Source organism: Callospermophilus lateralis, unplaced genomic scaffold (genome assembly GCF_048772815.1).
Source record: "Callospermophilus lateralis isolate mCalLat2 unplaced genomic scaffold, mCalLat2.hap1 Scaffold_74, whole genome shotgun sequence".
NCBI lineage: Eukaryota > Metazoa > Chordata > Mammalia > Rodentia > Sciuridae > Callospermophilus > Callospermophilus lateralis.
Window position 1 is genome coordinate 5,698,023 of NW_027515420.1, and position 23,643 is coordinate 5,721,665.

The 23,643-nt window shown below is 31.0% G+C and overlaps 1 protein-coding gene across 1 annotated transcript in view; it reads right to left on the reverse strand.

Annotated features, from left to right (window-relative positions):
- Window positions 1-23,643, reverse strand: part of LOC143389916 (DENN domain-containing protein 1B-like) — a 135,784-nt gene that overhangs the window by 35,416 nt on the left and 76,725 nt on the right. The window contains 3 exon segments of the mRNA XM_076842642.1: window positions 10,296-10,397; window positions 15,727-15,772; window positions 21,515-21,615. Coding sequence (XP_076698757.1) covers window positions 10,296-10,397; window positions 15,727-15,772; window positions 21,515-21,615 — 249 coding nt within the window.

Consider the following 23,643-nt stretch of genomic DNA (forward strand, 5'->3'; position numbering starts at 1 on the left):
AAACCACAGTGTCTACAGGTCAGCCAAAAATTCATCCTTCTTCCTGATAGCTTATCTTTTTAACTGCAGCGAGCACCTGCTGGTCTGTTAATTGAAACCAAAGCACGAGCGAATAGTAACGTGCTAATGCAAATTGGTTTATGCTCTCTTTTTTTTCCCAAGGCCTCTTGACATAAATAAGCTTTAATTATTTTACAGTAAACTGCTTGTGAGCCACTTTTCTGAAGATTTTTGGCCATTACAACATGTGTCCACTTGTTTTGAGGTGAAGCTCATTGAATATAGCTCATTTCTGCTATGTAAGGTTATTTGTTGTGGGTTCTTCAGGATCACTTAGAATTTTATTTTACTTTTGGAAGCTTCATTTGCATATGTAATTTTCCAGTCATTTGTTGATATGTTTTGTCATTATTAGAAAAAAAAAGAGGGAAGAAGAGATAAATTTATTGAGACCGTACCGTGAGTGGAGAATTATGTTCTGCAAATGTTACACATTGTCTCATTTAATATTCACAATAGTCTTCTACTAGTCTTGTAGATGATGATTGTAATTGAAGTGTCAACCTAATTAACAACTAAACTTTGAATAATGCTAATGAGAAATGAGCACAGCATCAGAGGAAAGAGCAGCTCTACAGGTGATAAACCTGCACAGTGGTGACATTTTCCAGTGTGAAGTCATAGTTGCTGTGATCTGTTCAAAGAAACAGACCCCGATTGGGTCCAATTATAACCATAGTTTTGAAAAAATTATTGAGTTCTGATGTTCATAATCTATGCAGAAAGGCCTTTGCAGTCTTCTCCCCATAGCTGTGATCTTTTCGATTTACATTGAAGCTCCAAAGATTCAGATAAAAGTTTAGAGCCTAATTCATTTAGCCCACAAAGTGCATATACCAGGATTCATTTAAGAGGGAATTTTTAATATTAAAATCTAACCTCAATAAATGAACATTTTTAGGTAATTCACATATCCAAACAATAATACAGTTGAAGGATACAAAAATAAATCTTCTGTCTTAATGCTCTTTATTCTAGTTTGAATAATATTAATTTTTTTCTAAGTTTCAAATGGTTTTAAAATATAAAACAATAGAAATGAATATCAGGGCACATATTTAATTACTATCCCCAAAATATATTACGATGGAAGTAGAAGAAAATGTTCTCAATTTTTAGAAATATTATTTAACCTAAATGGGTTGGGGAATGTTTAATGTTTGCTTTTAAAAATTAAAAACAAATAAGTCATGCTTTATATGTGTGCAAAAAAGTGTACTTTTTAATAAAATAGGAAATTGATAAATTAGCTCTCTATAAATCAAGCACACATTATTCTTTGAATAAGCATAATACTTTTGCTCACAGGCAATGGAATCAAGTGTGCCCACTCCTCTGATTTTACTCCATTATGCCCTTGACTGCATGACTGTTGCTTGAGCTCTCCAGGAGTATCAATCTCACAATCCCTTCCTGACCAAATCATAAACTTTAAACCTTTACTTCTAGTTACCCAGTTATAGTTTCTGAGCTTTGTATGAATGTATAGAAAATGAAAATATGTGTTCTAGAACTGCACTGTCCAAATGAAATGTCATTCATCCAAACTGAGATTTACTCTAAGTGTAAAATAGAAACTATTTCATGAATAATTTTTATATTGATTATATTTTGAAACAGTATTGTAAGTATGGGATAAATAAAATATATCACTAAAATTAATTTCATCAAATTCTTTGGAATTTTAATGAGATTAAAAATTTTAAATTACATATGTGGCTCACATTATATTTCTATTGGATTTCTATTGGACAGTGCTTATTCTTCATGAGCATACCATCTAATTTCCTACAAATATGTGAGATTGAAAATAGCAATAAATATGGTTCCCTTTTTTCCTGTGCTATTTATATATTATTTCAACTTTTACAAACTACATCAACATAAACTAGAAGATTTCAACTGTTAGTACCTGTAGATCTGAGGTTGTTCCTGTTTTTCAGAGACCAGAAAAGCAGCTGAATTAACTGCTTTTATATGAGACAATGAATGCTCAAAAATAGTCTGTAAAACTGAAATTGTTTTTAAAAATCAATTTTAGATACAAGGATATCAATCTCACATAAAATGATTATGTCAACTTTACTGTTTTCTCTTCCTTTAGGTCACTGGAGTAAATTATCACCCATTACCATTGCCCTTTGCAGCACTAATTAGCTTTTAGCAGTTTTTATCTATAAAACGATGGTGTTTCTTCTGCACTTTTTCAATATGTGGTCTGAGAAATGACATTTTATGATTTAATTTCCAAACTTGTACATTAAGTTGGGAAAAAAAATTTTGTATGTTCCCATGAATTCTATATACTTGAATATAACTCAGAATTTAGAAAAACATTTGAAATCTTAGTCATATGGCATTATCACATAATCCTATTAATAATGAAAAAGTATCAACTGTCTTGTTTTATTATTTTTGAAGTTAAGTCACTTGGGGAATGCACTTGAAAGATACTCAGGCTCTGGCCTTTTCCTGACTCTTCATCATAAAGCTACCATGAGGGAAGCCATTTCCTCTGCCACTTGCTCCTATCAAGACTGAAACTTCTGAAATCATGAGCTAAAATAAACATTTCCTCTTATAAGTTGTTTATCTCAGGTATTTTGTCACAGTGCTGGAGAGCTAACTAACACTCCACTTCAAACTCATGGTCAGAACAGTGTCAATTTCATTTATTCTGTTGTTCTCAAAGGAACTTTTTAGGTCCTCCTCAGCATTTTACCCTTTCTCATCCCCATATGCAATACTTCACCAAGGCTTGTCAATTCTACCTCTGATATACTTTTCAAATCTGTCCACTTTTCTCTAAATCCTTGTATTACCAGATTCAAGAAACTATTATCATGTTTCACCCTGACCACTGCAAATGGTTTTCACAGATCTATCTGCTTTATTTCTTAAACTCACAGTGACCTTCCACACAGAACCCAAAATGATATTTTTTAACAGATGACACTATTCCTCTGTTAAAAACTGTCACTGAATTTTCAATAAAGTCCAAAGGTCTATTAAAGAACCATAGTCCCTTCTGATCACTCCTGCCTAACTCTCCCATCTCCTTTTGCATAACTCTATTACTCATCACACAACCTAGAGGCCTTCTTTCCATTTCTTGAATTTGCCAACCTCTTCACCATAGCCCAACTTTTGTAAATGCTTTCCCTCTTCCTCCTTTGCTTGTCTGTCTGACTCATACCCACCATTCAGGCTACTTCTGAAGAAAGATAATCCTGACACACTGAGCTTAGCTGTAACACAAACAATGTGGACTAGTAAGAATAATATGTCAGTTCAGCTAAATTATTTTCACTTTAGTTTGCTGGTAGCAGAAATGGGGCTGTCAGTCCACAAACATTTACTCTTCTTTTCTTTGGTAATGTAAGTTTTAAATATTACATAGTTAAAACCCAGCTATTTCTCAACATCCCTTGTGACCTGGTGTGGCCATATGACTGGATTCTAACAAAAGGGATGTGAACTGAGGAATGTGACACTTTCAGGCTATGCCTAAAAGGGGTATGAGTGCCCTTCCCTGGATTTCCCCTGTTATTTGAGGGCAAAGAGTAGTGGAACAGCTACCTTAACCCTGGAGATGAATGCCATGTGTGAAGGATAGCAGACACCCCACAGCTCTGAACAACTTTCCTCTTAATTATTACACAACAGAGGAAAAAAAAACTTCTATTTTTATCTAGAAAAGGGTGTTTAGAGGTCTCTATTACAGCAGCTTAGTCTGTACCCTAATAAATATGTCATCTAAAGAAGAGACAATGAGTACAAAAGGATATGTGACAGATATGAAATAAGAATATAGACCAAACCTCTGACTGCTTACATAGTTTCTCAAACAAATACTGCTGAAATCCCACCCTCAATGCAACTGGTACAGCATCAGGGGGTTGTCATGCTTTAACAAAAAAACAAACTTCAGGCTTATAGTCTTTACTGCTGTGGTATACAAGGAGAACATCTGAGCTCTCAAGAGCCTGTACATTACCACAAGAGACAATTACTTGCTACACAACAACTGGGAATGATTTTCTCTGTATCAATGAGCCTAGAACAGATCCAGTCTACCAATCTCACCCTTAATTTAAATTAGAATCTCCTTGTTTTTCTCTTCTACTGCATTTTTTCCTTTCTTTTATAACATTTGACCCAACTTGTAATACTAAATAAGTGTTTGTTAACACAATGTAAACAGCATAAAACTGGGGTATATATTTTTTTGTTCACCACTATATCCCCAGCTCTTAGCAAAATATAGGCAGATAGCAGATGCTTGACAAACACTTGTTGAATCAGTGAAGACTGAAAAAGTAACTAAATTAGCATATCAACAATCAGTTTCAGGCATAGTTTTACATTTATTCCTCTTGTTTACTCGAGCAGAATATCTGTGATGGACACCAGGATCATAATTCATTTAAAAGTTAACCAAGTCATGATATAAGAAAGACTGGGGAGTAACTATGGTGACAGTGCTCTCAATATCACATATAAAAGAGTTTCTTGAATACGGAAAAGTCAACAATTTAAAGGACTAGAATAAATTGGAAATTCTTTTAATAGTCAAAAATCAAAGTTTACATTTTTAAAAAATAGCTTTAGAACAGAGAGAGACATGCTATTAAGGTAATATGGGAGGGAGAGAGTGTGGGCAACAGAAGAAGACGGGATAATTTAATATGAAATACAAAGTCATGAGGAAGCCAAAGACTTCATGGGCATTTAAATATCACTAAAAGTAACAAACAATAAATCAACTTTATAAATGGCAAAAGTACAGAGACATAAAAGGGGGGATTACTAAAGTCTGGTGGTAGGGACAGCTTGCCACATTCATTTAAGAGAAAAAAACAAAGATCTTTGAAATGTTTGGAAGCATATTTAAGGCTTCAGCAATTTTTTATTTTTGTTTTTGCACTTAAGACTTATGTTCTTAAAATATACACCAGGAGAACAGTTGGAAAATAGTTTTATATATATATATATATATATACTATTTTACCTACAAACATACAAACAAAAAGTCTATTTTTAAATATCACATCTCTGAAAATAATCACTTATAAAAGAATAGTGACTTTCCAGAGACACTCAATTAGTGTACAGAAATACAATCATATCCTTACAAGATGGCCTCCTTTTCCAAATACAGGAAATAGAATGCTATACTCTTAGACAAAAAAGTATATTTCAAATATGCTTATATGTTTCTTCCTCTATTTATTATGAAAGTCAAATGAAAATATCCTTACAAAATTTTCCAGGAGATGACTGTATACAGGGACTTTAAAAGCAAGCTTTTAAGAAGAGCAATTATGTTTCCTTTCAACATAATTGCTTAATATTTATTGAATACCTACTATGTACAAAGTACTGTGTCAAGGCTGTGTGGTGGGGGGAAACACATAACTAGATGCCTGGATTGTAAAGCTAAGAACTCAGACCATGCTCATGAACACACTTCAGAGACACACTGAAAGCAGTATTTTCCCTGAAATCTACACTAAACCAAATAAAATGTTCTCCAAATTCTGCAATAAGCTGAATAAAAGTGTATACTTTCTCACATGGCCATCCCAGAAATTTGTTAGGGGCTTCACTTACCATCAGACACAATAAGGATTATAGCAGAGCTGAGGCAAACCTGGAACTAATATAATATTCTCTGGGGCCTTTTTTTTCTTTATAATGTATATTATGACATTTAACATGTTAAACCTTCATGTTAGATTAGAGGAAATATTCAATGAATTAAACATATCTATTGACAATTTGCATGGCCTAAGAGGTCAGTATACAATGGTTTTAGGAAAGGTGATTTAAAAATTCTCTAAAATAGATAATTCTTTTTCCAACTTATTCCCAAATAAGGGTAGATATCCAAAAATGTTATTTAAAGTCAAAGTTTTAGGTGTTTTCTCAAGTTTTTTAGGCTTTTAGTGATTCTGGGTGATTTAGAGTAATTTATGTCTTTTCTTTTCCTATCACATTAAATCATTAACACATTTCTTCAGATAATACTTAAAGGCTTTACTGTAACATGCACGGTATTTTAGATAAGATCATTTTATATAATAGGATTTTTAAAAATTTTTAATATTTATTTTTTAGTTATCGGCCGATACAACATCTTTGGTTGTATGTGGTGCTGAGGATCGAAGCCGGGCCGCATGCATGCCAGGCGAGCACGCTACCACTTGAGCCACATCCCCAGCCCTATAATAGGATCTTTCTAATATTTTAGTTATCAAAAATTCTTTTTACTAATCATAGCTATTTTATCACATACTTGGGTCTACATGAATTGTACAATAACTCCTAAATGCACTATATTTTCTATACACTCTTACAGTAGAAAACAGAAACAAATTTTCCAATAGTATAATATACAATATGAGAATAACATTTTTAGAACAATCCTGAAAATCTTAAATCAAATAGATTATTTTGATATTTCTTTAACAATATGACCATGGTAAATAAACTTTGATATTGAATTTCAAATGATTAATTATTACACTGTGTATCACATTTATCTGAGCAGATCATGGTCTAGTACTTGGTGCATATGACTGATGATCAACCTTTCTGCACTAAATGAGATACACCATGCTTTGTGTGACTTGATTTTCTTATCTAAAATAGGGATAAGCATTTAAAAAAATTAGTTGTAGATGGACACAATATCTTTATTTATTTATTTTTATGTGGTACTGAGTATGGAACTCAGTGCCTCTTATGTGTGAGGCAAGCAATCTGCCACTGAGCCACAATCCCAGCCCAGGGATAAGCATTTTGATCTACCTCAGAATACATTATTTTTTAAAACCGAATGAGACAAAATTATTTACAGATAGTTAAGAAATACAGGCAAATTAATTGCCTGTTGTAATGAATATCCTAATGCACAAAACTTTTTCAAATGTCAATTCTAACCTACTTCTGTCTATGGGAGTTAGTTTACAATTGTTTACCTTTATTTTTTTGAGTCTGGATTTCCTGAATCTTATTATAATTCTAATCATTAGCTTAATTTTCCAAAGAGTGGGTTACGCTATTTGTTATTTTTGAAATAACAGCAATCTCCAAAATACTTTTAAAAATGAAGAGTAATACCTTAGAAACATATCATTTTAAACTGTTAGGTAATTAAAACTAAATTTGTATAAATGTTTGGAATGGGAGGTTTCAATAGTCTATTTTCTTAAATTAAAATGGATTCATTTGAGATTTAAATGCTATATTTAATTCAACTAGCTTTTTCCCACTTATAAAAACATTCAACAATAAGCCTAACTATGATTGATAGTTAAAATTTAGTTTTTTATTTCAAAACATTCAGACTATATATGTTCAAAGATTTCTATATGATACTACCACCAAAAATTTAGTCATGTGTTCACAGACAGAAAACACATAAACCACGTTTTAATTTATCTAATGCCTTTAAAAGGAATTCCTAATAATCAGTATCACTAAAATCACTCCCCATTAAATATTTGGGTGTGTATGTGTGTGTGTGTGTGTGTGTGTGTGTGTGTATTAATGATACAAATCTATAGTGAAATGATGAAATAAAAAAAACAAGTGTTCTTGTCAGAAGACACGAAGAGAGTTTTTTCCCCTCCCTCAAGAAAACAAAGGATTCCTGGAAGCTTTGCCCCGATTTATTTTTCCAATTTTAAATACCTTAAGAGTAGCGGAACTCTCCCTTCCCACCCCTTTCCCCTCACAACCCCGAAAAAAAAAAAAAAAAAAGAGTAGCGGAACTGCTACTGGCATCGTAGTATTTCTAACAGTCAATAAATCTAAAATATTATGTGTGAATATTGGAATGAAGCCATTAAGAAGATTACAGCATGCAACACAGCAGAGGGTCCACAGGAAAAAAAGACCTAGTAATTCAGGACAACTGTGACCACTGACCTTTGAACAGCCAAGACCATTGGCCAATCTGACACAATAATAGAGTGCACATGCATAGAAAGTCATCTAGCCTGTAAGTATAATTTAAATGCTTTGGTGGATGATTTTAAAACACCTTCCACCTAAATCTCAGTCAACTTAGTAAACAATCAAACGATTACAAATACTAATATTCTTTAGGCTTCAAATACGTACTATTAATTTAAATTACACACAAAAATTCAGTAAAATCATTTGTGATTTTAACACATCTCATTTAAAACATTTGCCATTTAAAAAATATGTTGTGATACTTCATCATTTTCCTATGGAGCTAAAAAAGACAGGTTAAACAATCACCTTAAATATTTTTAAAAAATTACTATAACTTTAAAAATATTCATATTCTCAACAAATGATCCTTGCTCTATCTCAGAAGCATTTTCATTTATGTAGCCTTCAAATTATCTGTAATTCTGTGGCCTTCAGTTTCAAGCTTCTATATAATCAATCCACCACACCTGGCAGTGTTCATTTTTACCTATTTTAAATATTTCAGTTTTGTTTAGTTATAATGTTGTTTATGAGTAGACTACACGATGACCTATCATCTTTTATATTTAAAACTCATATTTGTACATTTTGTGAATACTACTTATCATCCCCATCTATTTAAATAAGTGTCTTAATTATCAACTAATTCTAGAACTTCTTAATTTTAAAAAAGCAGAGTTCTTCTCAAAGAATCATCTCACTAAAGCTGACAATAAAATTTTTAATATCATATACAGAAAAGCTGAATTTCATTAAGAGTATGAGATATATGCACACAGGAAAACATTCTTAAAAGTTGGAATTCTAATTTTTATAATTATTTCTCCATCCATTGAAGAATACTTTGATGGAATTCTAAATGAATAACTAATCATTTCTAGTAGTTTCTGCAAAAGTTTATAATGAGACAATCTAGTTATAATGAGCTGTAAAGATAATTGTTCATTGGCCTGAGTGTGGATGTGTTCAAACAGCATGAATTTTTACTAGAGTTAAGATAAAAGAGTTCAGAGTAATGTGCCTCAAAGTCAGCAAGCATTTTAGGATAATTATAGTCATAAATAATCTGATTTGGACTTTGGAATAATATTTTTCCTATCACTAACCGTAAGAACAATCAAGGATCATGTGGCTGTATATTTGGAATTTGGAATTTTTAAATCCTTAATAATGGATTTCAAAGCAATTGTAATTTACACAAAAATGTATTATGATTTTTAATTGCCAAATTTTAATGTCCTTGAAAAGATGCTTTGCTTTTTGAAAAAAGGGGAGTTAGTTTAACTTAGAACTAAATCACAGGATGTTTTTAACTAACCCATTAAATATAATATATACAGAAATAGTACTCGTTTGCATTTTTGCCCTATACTAAGGAATACGAAGGCCAGAAAAATGTACTTTTTGAGACTATTTAACATGAAATACAGAATATGTCCCATTATAAACTGCAGACACAAACGCACATGCACACAAACCCTCTGCAAGATCAAAGACCAGAAAAGAACTGGCACTTAATTTATCAGCCTTTACAGACAAAAGACAGTTTTCGTCATTTCAAAAAGATGAGATGTCTTTTATGACAAACTGCGTTTGCAGTTTAATTTACAAATAGAATTCTAAGTAAGCAGTCTTTGCTCTGCCAAAGCAAATGACAAACAGTGTAGGTTTTCATTCTTGCGGTCCTCAGCAGGATAAAAAAGATTAAAATAAAACTGAAATAATTTAGAGAAAACAAATAAATGTTTCAGAAAGTTGAGGGAGATCAAAGCCAGAATTTTTTGACCCCAACTGTACAAGCATTTCTTATTATATTGACCAGTGCCATCAGATCATTAATTAAAAGGAAAAGCGCTGGCAGGTGACAGGGAAGCAAAAGCCGATAATCGGCCCCCTTCTTCTTCTTGCCTTCAAAAACTCTCTCATTCTTTTGCAAGACATGCCACTAGGCAGACAGAAATGCCTACTTTGTAATATAATGATTAAGATGAGATGAAGAGACTTACATTTAAAGAAACTCTGCCTAATGAATGCATCTAGCTTTTTAATTATGATGGTACTTTTACAATAAGGAATATGATGTCCCATTCTACATCTCCTCAACTGCCAAAAGGTAAAAATGCTAAAAATAGAATTACATCAATTCCTCTCACACCACTTGCACACACCAACCCTTTTATTTAAGATAAAAAGTGAGAATATAACTCTTAACTCAAGGGTCCAGGAGAAAACATATACATTCCCCACAAAATATCCTTCAGACTTACCACATCACTTGGTAGGTTGTTCAAGTCATTAAATGGTGATTCTAGAGTATTTGTGTCAACATTTAACATAACCACATCTTCCAATGATTTGGTTTTCACTCTCTGTTTAAAAAACACATATATGAAAAAGACAAAATATTTTCTATGCAAACTATATGTATTTTGGTGTTTTTTTTTAAACACCAAAACATTATCTTAATGCAATAGGCTTGAAAATTTCAACAAAAAAATTCTACATTACAAAAGGATATAAACAACTTCATAATCTTAGGAAGGAAATTTGATCATAATCCATTCAAAACATTTGGTAGAAATGCTTAAAATGCAGTATTTGCTCATACAATACTAATTAATTTAACTACCAAAGAGATAATGCAACAAAAACCTATTATAAAATTGGCTCACTTGCATCATAAAAACCTGTAGTCTTTAAAATTCATCAAATGAATATCAACCCAATAATACAGTAATTTGTACCCAGCTCCTCACCTATCTTTAGCATAAATCATACTGTAGTGACAACATAAAATAATAACTATGACCACAGTACTGATCTGCATTTTAAAATGAATAAATATTTTCTCTACATTTCCATACCAGTAGATATAACTTGATGATGAGGACTGAAAGTGGTCTAAGAGATAGTAACAGAGAGGAGAGTAAGCTGGAACTTATAGTTAGCAATATTCCTTACATCAATTTCATGGTAAACGATGAAATTTAATAGCCTATCAGAATGACCATTTTATTTGTCTTATTTATTTAAAAGCTTTAAAATAGTCAACATACCTCAATATGTTCACAAATTATACTAAATTACAATTATATCAAAGTTTTTGACCTAATAAAGAAAATAGTTATGGTTATTTTGTCCTATTTAAATTATCATATATACTTTTAAAAAAGCATTGATTTCTATTTGATTTAAATTATAGCAAATGGTGATAAGTAATGTGTTCATTATGAAATAAATCCATGAATTTATAATTTCATAATTTTATAGGTCAACTAGTAATAGATCAATAAATAATTTCAGTGTAATATTTTAAAAACTATCATTGCAGAATAAAAGCCATTTTTGAAACTTATTATTTAAATATCTCAAATTTTAAATTGGCTAAGTCAATCATTTTTTAAACTGATTATGACTGAAATTTCTCTGATCTATTTGAGAATTTCAAATCTCTGCACATTTGGTAGAATGTTAAATCTGCTAGTGAACTAACAGCCTAAAGTAGGGAATTCATGTTTTAAGAGAGGTATATTATCTATGTATGATATGAATTCTTGGGAGATACACTATTTTAAACATCCACCTTGTAAAAACACATTGTATTATAAAATAAGACCTTAAAGATAGTCACTTCTAAGACACAGAGAACCATTTCTGTTGACACTAATGATACTATTTTAAAAAACATTTATAAATATACTCATTTCTTTTTCTTCCTATACACACTAAGAGAGGTTTAAATATATAAATATGTGTTTACTTATAAATTAACTATAGTATAAACATAATAATCCATTTAATATTGTAAGCAAATATATATTATATTGGTGTACTTGTAATAATGGTATTTGGACAAACTATGTTATAACTATAATATACATCTTCATTTTTAAGTTAGTTTTATACCAGAAAATATGTAAATAATCTGGGAGCTAGACACATATTTTAAGAAGTAAAATGAGTTTTTAAAAATAGCACAGGATAGATGGGCACAGTGGCGCAAGCCTATATAATCCCAGCAGCTCAGAAGGCTGAGGCAGGAGGATCACAAGTTCAAAGCCAGCCCCAGCACTGGTGAGGCACTAAGTAACTCAGTGAGACCCTGTCTCTAGATAAAATACAAAATAGGGCTGGGGATGTGGCTCAGTGTTTGAGTGCCCCTGAGTTCAATCCCCAGTATCAAAAAAAAAAAAAAAAAAAAAGCACAGGATAGTGCCAATGTGCCCCAAAATGTTTTGTGATAACACACTAAAGTTTGAATAATTAATATAAAATGTTCACTTTTTTCAAAATTACTTTTAGTTTTATAAAGTTAGATAATAGTGCCCACGGAATTTTTTTCAAAGAATTAATCAATAAGAATAACAACATGAAGCAGGGTGTGGCAATACAGGCTACTCTCAAGGCTAAGGCAGGAGGATCATGAGTTTCAGGCCAGTCTGGGAAATAGGGTCTGAGAAAGACCCTATTTCAAAAAGAGAAAAAAAAAGAACATAAAATTGTATTGAGTTTTAATTAAGAAACTGAGAGGCCCTAATATTGAAATAATTTTAAGAATGAAAGAAAGAGACAAAGGAAGGAAGGAAAGAAGGCAGGAAGGAGGGAAGGAAGGAGGCAAACCAGTATTTTTGAAAGAAAATCTGGAATAGCATCAGTATGTTAACTATTTTTTCTATTCGAATCAAGCTTAAGCAATTTTTTTTCTAAATAGGTATGTAAAGATCAAATGTTACCTTTTTATCTGTCACATATTTTTATACTTTATAAAGTTGTGATATATAAAAATAAGAGTGAGAAAACATGAGAAAAGAATTCCTTTTTCTTCAAAAATAAGAAAATAATAACTGGACATAGACTAAAAGGCTTATTAAGAAAACAGTAAGGTGTTAAAGTAGGTTAAGTCTTTTCATGCCCTTTATTAAACCCTTCTGCAAATGTGACTACAGATGTACATTATACACATTAATTCAAAGAAATGACACCATGGCAGCAATCATATGACCTTATGAAACTGAACAACATGTCACTTATAGTCCTTTGTAAAATGAACCAAATAAGACAATTCTCATATTTATAGCTTTTACTCATTTACTCTTAATCACTTTTACATGCTTTAGTCTGCTTTGAGATCATCCCTGAAGTTTAGTTTTCAGGAAGAACAAAATATGTTTTTCCTTTATTTTAGAAGCATTTTTTTTATTTTAAAAAGAGACTTTTTGCCATTCTTTACTTAATGATTACATAAAAAATAATTAAAAAAATTCAAATATCATTAATATGATTTAGAATAACTATGGAAGTTTTTATAAACTGATAATATATGTGGAAACTGTCTTGAACAAGAAAGAGGAAAAAGACTATTTTGACTCTTCCTTGAAAAATTTCATTGTAATTGCTAAAAAAATGCAAAAACTTACTCATTTCAGTCTAACATATAAACTATGTAAGTAGTTACATCCACATTTTAATTATAAATTACTTATTATAAAATAAATAAGCACAAAATAAATTTTAGTTGAAAAGTCCAATAATGAAATAGTAAGAATAAAATTGCAATACATAATATTATTGTGTAATACATTAAGAAGAAAGTTACTAAATAACACCCAACTGTTTTAAAAGAATTCTTGAAGGCCCAAGTATATTTTTTCATTCACTATTAAACCAGATAAACCAAATATAGCTGACTATCAAGACACTTGAATAAGCCCAGTGAATAAAAATTATAGAAATTTCAACTAACCTAACTGTGGCTCTAAATATTCTTGTTTAATAACAAAAGCTTATTTAAAGTTAGAATGCACTTTTTTTAAATACAATAATTTCAAAACATGAAAAATTCTTAAGTTTGCTCCTTAAAAAATATTTTCTTTACATATGGCCAATAAATATATGATAAATGAAACTGAACACTTAAAACATGTATAATTTCTATATTAATTTTGGAAAGCGAATTTTAAAAATTGATATAGAATATTATATGAAAAAATAACCCATAAATAGGTAGTATCAACAACTTTAAATATTTTGCATCTGTATAAATATACAGAAAAATTATCATCTTACATTCATTAAATACAGAAAGTCACTAATGTGAAAATGCATAATAATATGCACAATAATATGAAAGTCAAATTTGATGATTTCCTTAGGAAAAAAAATCTAACCATGTTGAGATGCGTTATCAAGTCAAGCTACTGGTCAGGGCTTGAGATGCAGCTCAGTGGTAGAGAACTTGCTTACCATGTGTAAAGTCCTGGGTTCAATCCCTAGCACTTCAAAAACAAAAACAAACAAAAAACTGATCAATAAAATGCTAGTGAGGTGCTGAGGCTGTGGCTCAATGGTAGAGCAATTGCCTGGCATGTGTGAGACACTGAGTTCGACTCTCAGCACCACATACAAATAAATGAATAAAACAAATGTCCATACATCTAAAAAAATATTTTAAAAAATGCTACAAAATATTCCATGATCTAATACCAACTGAATACCTAAATTCATCTATTCTACATTTCATATACTTTGTTTTTTTCACTGAAAATGCCTGAGCTTATAGGAAAACTTTTATAAAAATGAATAAAATATAAGAAATCATAAAGTTATCCAACCCAAATTTCAATATAAAGAACAATTCAAGCCTATTAAAAATTCATTAAGATTTACTTTCTATTAATGATGAAGCAAATAAAAAATACTGCCTACCATTTTGCAAAAAAAAAAATGCCCCAAACTAGAGCTCAGGTGTAATTCTATAATTCAGGCCTTTTGCAGGATCATGACTCTCTCATATGATCCTTGAGAATTTAAAAATACATCAAAAGAATCTTCTTTGATCAAAGGGAAGGACTGATGTATATAATAACAGCAACTAAGAAAACCACATTTAACTCATTATTTTGTTAATTAAAAATTAGGTTAAATTGTTAATCTGTACAATTAGCCAAAAGAGAAAAGTATTCAAAGAAAACTGAAATCACCCATCATAATGTTTCCACTCAACTGACTCAAATTTTCTGCTTTCATACAAAGCTTTGTTTATTTTTTTTCCACAGGCTAATCTTCCAAAAGTCTACTCTGGAAATATCACAGATTCAGATTCAAGAACTTTGAAGTTTAAGTAGTTTCACTACAAGGATAATTTAAGTAAAAAAAAAATCATTTTGGAATGATCTGATGACAGCTAAAAAAAAAATCCCAAATTTTCATCCCCAACAGGACTTAAAATTAAAATATAAAAAGAAGCTATATTCTAATTTCAAAGTTTGTCATTAGCATATTAAAACCACATAGAAATAAACTTTAAAAAATGAAGTTTTCAAAATAAAAATATTTCATTTTATGAGCCACAAGTACGTAAATTTTAATTTTCAAAATACAGTTCTGAGAAAAAGATATATAAAAGATATCAAGTTACCATCAAGAAAAGTAGTTTATTAAGGATTAAAGTTTTCAGTATTCAAAACTTACCATATGACTTCTATAAAATATAACCTATTTTCATGGGTTTCATGCCACTAAAAATGCTCATTTAGTACACTAATCTAAATGAAATTATTTCAATGCTAACTTTTTTAAACGATCATTTAATTAGCTCCTAAATATGAAGTTAGTCACTGCTTGGTATTATTCATTTGCTATTCTTTCAAACAAAACTGTTTTAAGTATTATTTTTAATGAGTAAATTTAGATACTCACCTCTATGAGGCTGGAGTGAATTCCAATCAGGTATGGCATTGGGGCACTATATATATATATATATATATATATATATATATATATATATATATGGAGAGAGAGAGAGAGAGAGAGAAAGATTCATAGTTTGTTAAAACTGAAACAATAATAGAATTCAAGTGCTTAAAAAAATTAAATTTACTAAATGCCCAGTTCCAGAACAGCACATTCTACATTCAAAATAATTCAATATATAAAACTCAAATTTAATCCTAGAAGTCATTAATATTTAAATTAAGGTTGGCTTATATAAAAATCACAAAATCATTTGTAATTAAATTAAGAGTTATAATACCTAAAAAGCATTTTTTAATTTAAGACTCTCAGGGCCTAGGCCATATTCTGAGTTGAATCTTTTCCACATACCTCACAGCAAATAGATCCTAAATAATCATCAAATTTATTACATTTTTGCACATATTTTCTCATTCTTATTTCTGTGATTTTTTTAATATGTCTTCATTATTTCATACCTACTATGTCTCCAAATATTTAGTCAGTCAGTCAGTCAGTTACATAGTCACAGAGTCATCAAATATTTACTGAGACTTAATGTGTACCAGGCAGTATTCTAGAAGTAGAGTTGCAAAAAAATAAACAAGTTCCTCCCATAGTGTGCTTTCTCTTCCCTCATGTATATCACCTTTAATTTAAGTTTTATAAATTCAGATTTATTTCACTTTCAGTGTAATTATTAAAATAATTTTAATAAATTAAAAATACTCAAATAGAACAAGGATTTTGTATTAATTAATTCAATGCCTGATATTGGAGGTGCCAGGCTCTGAGGTAGGGGCTTGGGAATAATAATAAACAATATGACTGAAATGTGTTTCCTTGTGAATCTTGTACCCTAGAAGAAATGCAAACATTAAAGAACTTTTAATATACAAAATCTATGCTACTAGTAATTTTAGAAATATTTCTTAGGAAATACAAGAAGAAAATTATTCAACTTGACATTTCAAACAAAATTATTATCTAACAGGAAAACATAAGAATGTACAGATGTCTACAAAAGTGATAGAAGATATGTGAACAAATAGCTATATAAAAATAAAACATTTTGGCAATTCTTTTATGGGCATCTTTGTGCTTTATTAATGCAAACCTTTTCTATTAAGGCACACAGATAATCCTCTTTCTCAAAGGATTTGCATAATTTTCTAACCATCACTGCCATTATTAAAACAGTGCTGTCCAAACTCTATGTTCACTTTTCTACTGAGAACTAATAATAGATAAAAATAACAGGCACCTTGACAGATTCAGGTATTTCAAAGTAACCTCAGAAAGTTCCAAGTTCATTTAAGGATGGATAATCAGTAACCTATACTTCAAGAATTCACACACACACACACACACACACACACACACACACACACAATGGATGAAGTACTTTGCTTCTCAGTAGCCTGTATGTTCTAGTTCATTACTTATTATTGTACTACATTCTAATTCCCAGTTGTCTTTGCCTTTTGTAGCTTTGTTCCTTCCTATTCTTTTTTAATTTTTATGCAACAGACCATCTGGAATTGATCTGATATTCTGGATACTTCATTTGACTGAAAGTTGAGAACTATTTATAGGTCTCCATATCCTTAAGACCCAACAGATTTTCTTCCGTCAAAAGGAAAAAGGAGGAACAAATGTGGACTGTTCCACTTTTACTTAAATAAGGGAAGGCCAGTTACTCCCTAGTTCATGTTTTCATCCCTTGGACTCTACAGATAACAAACAAAGTATAGATCACTATTCTGGGCCCCCAGAATTAGGCTTGGGCCGCTGTCACTAAATAAGGTAGGCAACTCTCAAGATTTTAAGTATGTGAAGCCCTCCAAACATCCAAAATAGTATAAAATTATTAGTTACCACAAAACCTTCCAATTTACCCCAGTTAGGATATCCTAACCACAAGATGTATAATACAGAAAGTCTATTATGGTATCTTAAATTCCAAAACACATTTTAATAGAAACTCTTCTTGCCAAAATATTCAAGGCTTTAAAACATAGTATGTTCCTCTTATACATGTTGAAGGGATACTGGATGGATCACAGTTTTATTAAATGAGAGTTCAAACTGCTAAGTAATCTACTAAAATTCTAGGAAATACATCTAGAAAAATACTTGTTAAAGATTATAAAGACTACTTATCTTTTGAGATACAATGTTTATATAAATTGTAAAGATAGAATGAAAAATTCAGTAAAAAGCATCTATGCAGAGTAATAAATAATAAAATAATAAAGTAACTAAAAACTTTTTATAATAATAATAAAGTAATTCAAAATTTGTTTATAAGATAGCTAAGTATGTATCCACAAGTTTTTTCCTCACTAATTTTAAAAAAATCCAAAAATAGAGCTATTTGAGGCACAAGCATTATTAATCTACAACACAGATTTTCTAATTATATTTTTCACAATATGGGATTAATTGAATAGGTGTTTCCTTCCCACCTTTTCATAATTTTCCCACCAATACAAAATAAGCCAAGTCTCGTGGAAAGAAATTTTGCAAACCCTAGCTGAAATTTCCTAATTAAATTAGGGTGTTAATAAGTCAGGAAGAGATCTTTGGCAACACAGATGTTAACATCCATGTGCAAAACTGTCCTAGATCTTTCCATCAGTGAAGTTATTTTGAAAAGACAGAATATAGAAGGCTCTATTATGAATGCTGTTTCTTTTTGGTAGAAACTAACCTTCACTCAAAATATTGCCTTTCTTTTCTTTTTAGGTTTTCTTAACAAACAGACTACCTATAACTATAACAGCAATCTATTGGGGGTAGTATTAAGATTGTAATCTTCCATTTTAAAAAAAAACTGTTCCCTTAGAAGCTAAATTGATCATTTCATAGCAGAATCAGATAGATGAGCTAAATGAAAAGATTGACTAATCATTCCCTGACTAAACAACAATTTACTTTTACTACTCGTAGATCACAACACCTCTTAAACATTTATGAACTCAGATGGTTTATCAGTGTCATAAACTTGCCACATTAAAATACTCTTATTTTGGCTGATTAAGGGGAAAATACAGATTGTATAACTTTCTTCTGAGAATCATCCCTAACCTTCCAAGAAGGTGGGCTGTTTCTTCAATTTCCATGCATGGTTGTTTTGTATGTCTCTACAGTAGGACTTACAATATCTGAGCTATAAAGCTCAGATATTGTAAGTATGTGTATGTGTGTGCACATGTAAGTTTATGTCAGTATATATGTATGTCTTCCTATCTGTGAAGCTCCCAAGGGCAAAAACTTAATCTTATTCATCACATTACATACACACATCTTGGCAAATAGTTGCTCACTAGATGTTTGATGAACAAATGTATGGATGAATGAACAGACCAACAAAGTAGTTAGGCTTTATCAATAAACCAAGATGCAATATTCACCCATGGTCACAAGATGGCATTATGGTTCTCCACAACCCGTTCTATGCCAGAACTATCAGATACAAAAACAGAAATACTTTGAGGAGCTAGAATTACTTCAGGATTTGGAAAGCTCTTATCACTCTAAAGAGTTAACAATAATACATCTACTCCAATAAAATCTTCATGGTGTTATTTTGAACTGGAATATTAAAATCATTTATTCAAAGAGAATGAAGGGATAATATGAAATATTTTCCCCTTGTGCAGGTAGATTAATATGATTTTAACTTGAAGGATTCAAAGGGAAGAAGAAACATTTTTCTTAGAAAATTGTTTATTCCACAAAATTTTCTAATAATGGAAGAGAGCCAGAATCTCAAATGGCTATTTCTAGAAAAAAAATTATAGTTCTCAGTTCCTACAGTAGAAATTAACCTATCACTGTGTCTGTAAAGTTCAGAAAGTTTCAGATAAACTCCTTGCTTGGGTATCACTGCTCTGTTATAAAAGCTGTTAGAACCTGTCCTAACAGCTACTTCAGACATTAGAAAGAAAATTCCAGGGTTGAAATATAGAACAAGCTTCTTTCACTATAATGGAAGCAGCAAAAAAATAGGATTTGATGTCAGGTATGGAAAGTATCAGAAAGGTAGCTTTGGAAAGAATTAGTAAAAATTTCCCTGAGTCATTGAACAGTTTCTAAATAACATTAAATGTGTAATTCATTATAGACAAATGAGCTTAGAGGTATGTTACCTCTAAGAGGTCAGATTATTTTAATAGAAAAAATTAAGATGACATGAGCATTATAATCTGATAAAATATAATTCTAAACTTCATAATTAGAAGTGTTAGTTCTTGAAACACTCAATTAACCTATATTTTAAAACTGTTCATCAATACAGTAAATTTTAATTACAGAAAACCGTGTGCAAAGAACTATTGCATATGTTGACATGAATGAACTCCAATCTCTGCCTTCAAGGATGGTTAAGATATTGTAGGTGTGCTGGTCAAAAGAAAACTCTAAAATACATGTCATAAGAGACTATTTATAGGTTTAGCTTTACAGTTAATCCTGTGAGTATGATACTTCACAATATAATTAATTACATTCCTATAATCTGCGAAACATTTCTCCAAGGGCAGAAGAGCAGTGGTAGGTCACTGGTACCTACTTCACAGCATTATCAATACTACTACCATGCTGCGGAAACCAATAGAGCAGTATAATCAAAATATGTGTCCAAGTACATATACTGTTATTATCATTACTTATTAAAAGCAGATTAGTCACAAAAAACTTAATTTAAAAACTTTAATGTATGAACTTATATAATTTTAATCCTTAAGTACTCTAATTTGTTCTTCAAGAAATAAAAAGCTAAATAAACGTTATTTTTAAAGGAACTGATTTTTACTAATATTAGTTAGGATTTAAACAAACACATTAAAGCTGAAATGATTTCCTCCTGTGCATGAATGTGTATGATTTAAAGGGGAAAAATTCCCATCAAATTTCTTACAGATTAAGGTATGCCTCCAGAAAATGATTATGCAGTAAAGATAACATACCCCAGTCCTAAAGAAGGTCCCAAAGCTGCTTTTTAGTAGTCTGCTCCCTGCTATCCTCACTCTAAGTACGTAGACTCTTGTAGGTAGTAGAACAAGGGGGTCATTGGTCATTGTTCTCATAATTTCTAGAGGCCTGAATGAATTCAGACTGGTGAAATCACTGGGAATTCTTTCTAAGGCAAGCAAACCCTTTATTATTAATCCCAAAACTGTTTTTTCTTTTTATTTTTATAGCAGGTTTAGGCTGAAATTTTGACTTAAACCAATATTATGTTTTAATATAATTCTTATATTAAAAGCAACCCTTTTGTCAGTACAAGGTATTCAGTGTGCTATTAGGGAAAGCAGAGGTAAAAGAAAGTGTATCCTGGGGTAAAGGAAACAAAAGTGTGCCCTGACAGAGACAATGTGGTAACTGGCAGACTTTCCAGACAAGTTCTGACACCTGGAACACTGGGTTTTCTAATTAATACCATACTTCTGTCCAATTTTCCCAGCCACAAACAAAAATTTTGTTTCTATTTATGTACTGAATTATCTAAATGACTACAGAATAAATTCACAAAATTTAAACATCTTTGTTTGCCAAGGGCAAATTTTCTGTGGAAAGAACTACTCTGGCCTCCATAAAAGTATTCTAGTATGTATTACTAACTCAAAAGTCAAGTTCCTGTAATTTTTTTTTTCACATATACAGGAGGTTTACCTAATCTACAAATAAGCTGATCTGTTTTCTAATCAGGAAACCTGGATTTAAAGCAGTCTGGCAAAAGCCAGCTTACCAGCAGTAGTCCAGCAGGTGTGGAGGAAGCACTGGGATGTATATATGCTGCCAATACATTGGGTAGAGCAGAGCAGCCAATCCATGGAGACAGGCAGTTAACTAAAATTTACAAAAGGACAACAATAATAAGTAGCCGCTGACCCTCCAAACAAAAAGCCATGTCCAAGGTATCAAAGATGAATGATAATCATAGAAAAATTTACACAATGACATAACTCACAATGCCTTTATCAGTTATATAAATAAAGTCTTTTATGTCTCAGGGACTCCTGTAAAAAATATATAAAAAGCAAGAGTAGCTTCATGGGAATCATATGTAGATAGTTATAACCACATAAAAATATACTTTGGAATTAAAATTTAGAACATAAATAAAGTTAAAACTGAAAAATCAGGTAAGCATCTCAGAATATATTGTAGGAAATTACAATTTGTGCAGCACAGTTTGCACATCACTCAGATAAATACAGCACGATTAAATATGGAAAAGAAGAGAGGCTGAAAGCTCCTGAGGGATATCATTAGGGCAAATTGACAAAGAATGAAACATGAGCCAGTCAGGAGAGTCTGGAAGCTGCAATAATACCAGGGGACTTGAACGTTCGACAGTTGGAGCTTCAGTAATGTGTGAACTGTGGGTTATGGTATCAAGAGACTCTGTTCACTGACACATAGAATGTCACTATTGACCAGCAAACTGCCCAAGCTTGACAACTGTACTACAGGAAGCCAAGTATATCATAATTTCATATTTAAACTGTTCATTCTAGATTAACATTTTGTTTCCTAGCTTTATATCACATCAGCTGCAATTACATTGTTGCTATTTTAAAGGTAATTGCCATTTTAATTGTTTTGTTTTGGCAAGCAGTTAATTGAACATTTTTAATGCTTAACAAAGAGATATCATTTTTTTCTCCTTTTTACTGACCCTCATAACAATTCTTTGCATTTGACTTTGTTTCATTTTAATTATGTTTGTATAGAGGTAAAGTACATTTTTACTGTCTAGTAATTAAATCAGCATTCTTCTTTTGTCATTTTAAAGATTTTCTGTAGCCTATAGTTCAAGGTTACTAATAAAATAATTTTGGTGAAACTGGGAATCAAATTTTTAAAAAAACTATCTGAAAATGGACCACAGACTTTCTATAAACCATTTTCTCTATTTCATTGTTATGCAAAGAAATTAAAACATATGCATGAGAATCACAATTACCTTAAAGAATAAATGTAACCAAAGCAATCCCAATCATATTGGAAGCTAATTTGTTTATCTTTAAGTGAAAAATTGAAAAAACAATTTAAATAATGTAATTCAAACCAAAAACATGAAAAAATTTCATTGAAATGTACTTATTTTTGTCATATGTGTGATTTTTTCCAGATTTTTGGTTAATTTTGTACAAAAGATAATGTATCTGAATCCACATCATACTTTCATTAAAGGGTTTTAATGCCTTGAATTTGCTATCTTTATTAATTTATGAGTATTCTTTCAATTAATATTATTTTTTAAAAAATGTAATCAGAGCATATCAGATTCCACTAGGAGGCATTCAAATACTTCTATTTAACAATTATAGATCATGGATTTATTTATGTTACAAAATTGAACTAGAAGGAAATGAAAACGGGGTTTCTCTAACTCATTGTGTCAAATTCTCTTAGAGCTTTTAGGTACTTCCTGGTCGTAAATTAGGCATCTTTAAAGCTGTCCTAACTCTCTCCATCCCTTTGGTATAACCTGATGGGTCAGGAAAGTAGCTTTGAAAGTCAACTAATTACTCAATTTCTCCATCTGCACACATATGACTTTCAAAACAGCTCATTTTAAATCTTAAAAAAAGGGAGGGGTACTATTCCTATTTATTTTTGAGAAAATAGTAATAGTGAAGCAGGAGGAAAAACAAATTCTCAAAATGATCTATAATGAGGCTGACTTATTTCACTGGCCACACCCGAAGTTCAGAATACCCTTCTAAATGCTACACAGAATACTTCCTCTATCTGTCAATAGTCACCCTTAAATGAAGTTATTCATTATTCACTAACAAGGCACAATTGTATCTGACTGGATTTTTTTAAGAGGATCATAAGCAGAGTCAAAAAATTTCTGTTATGTCC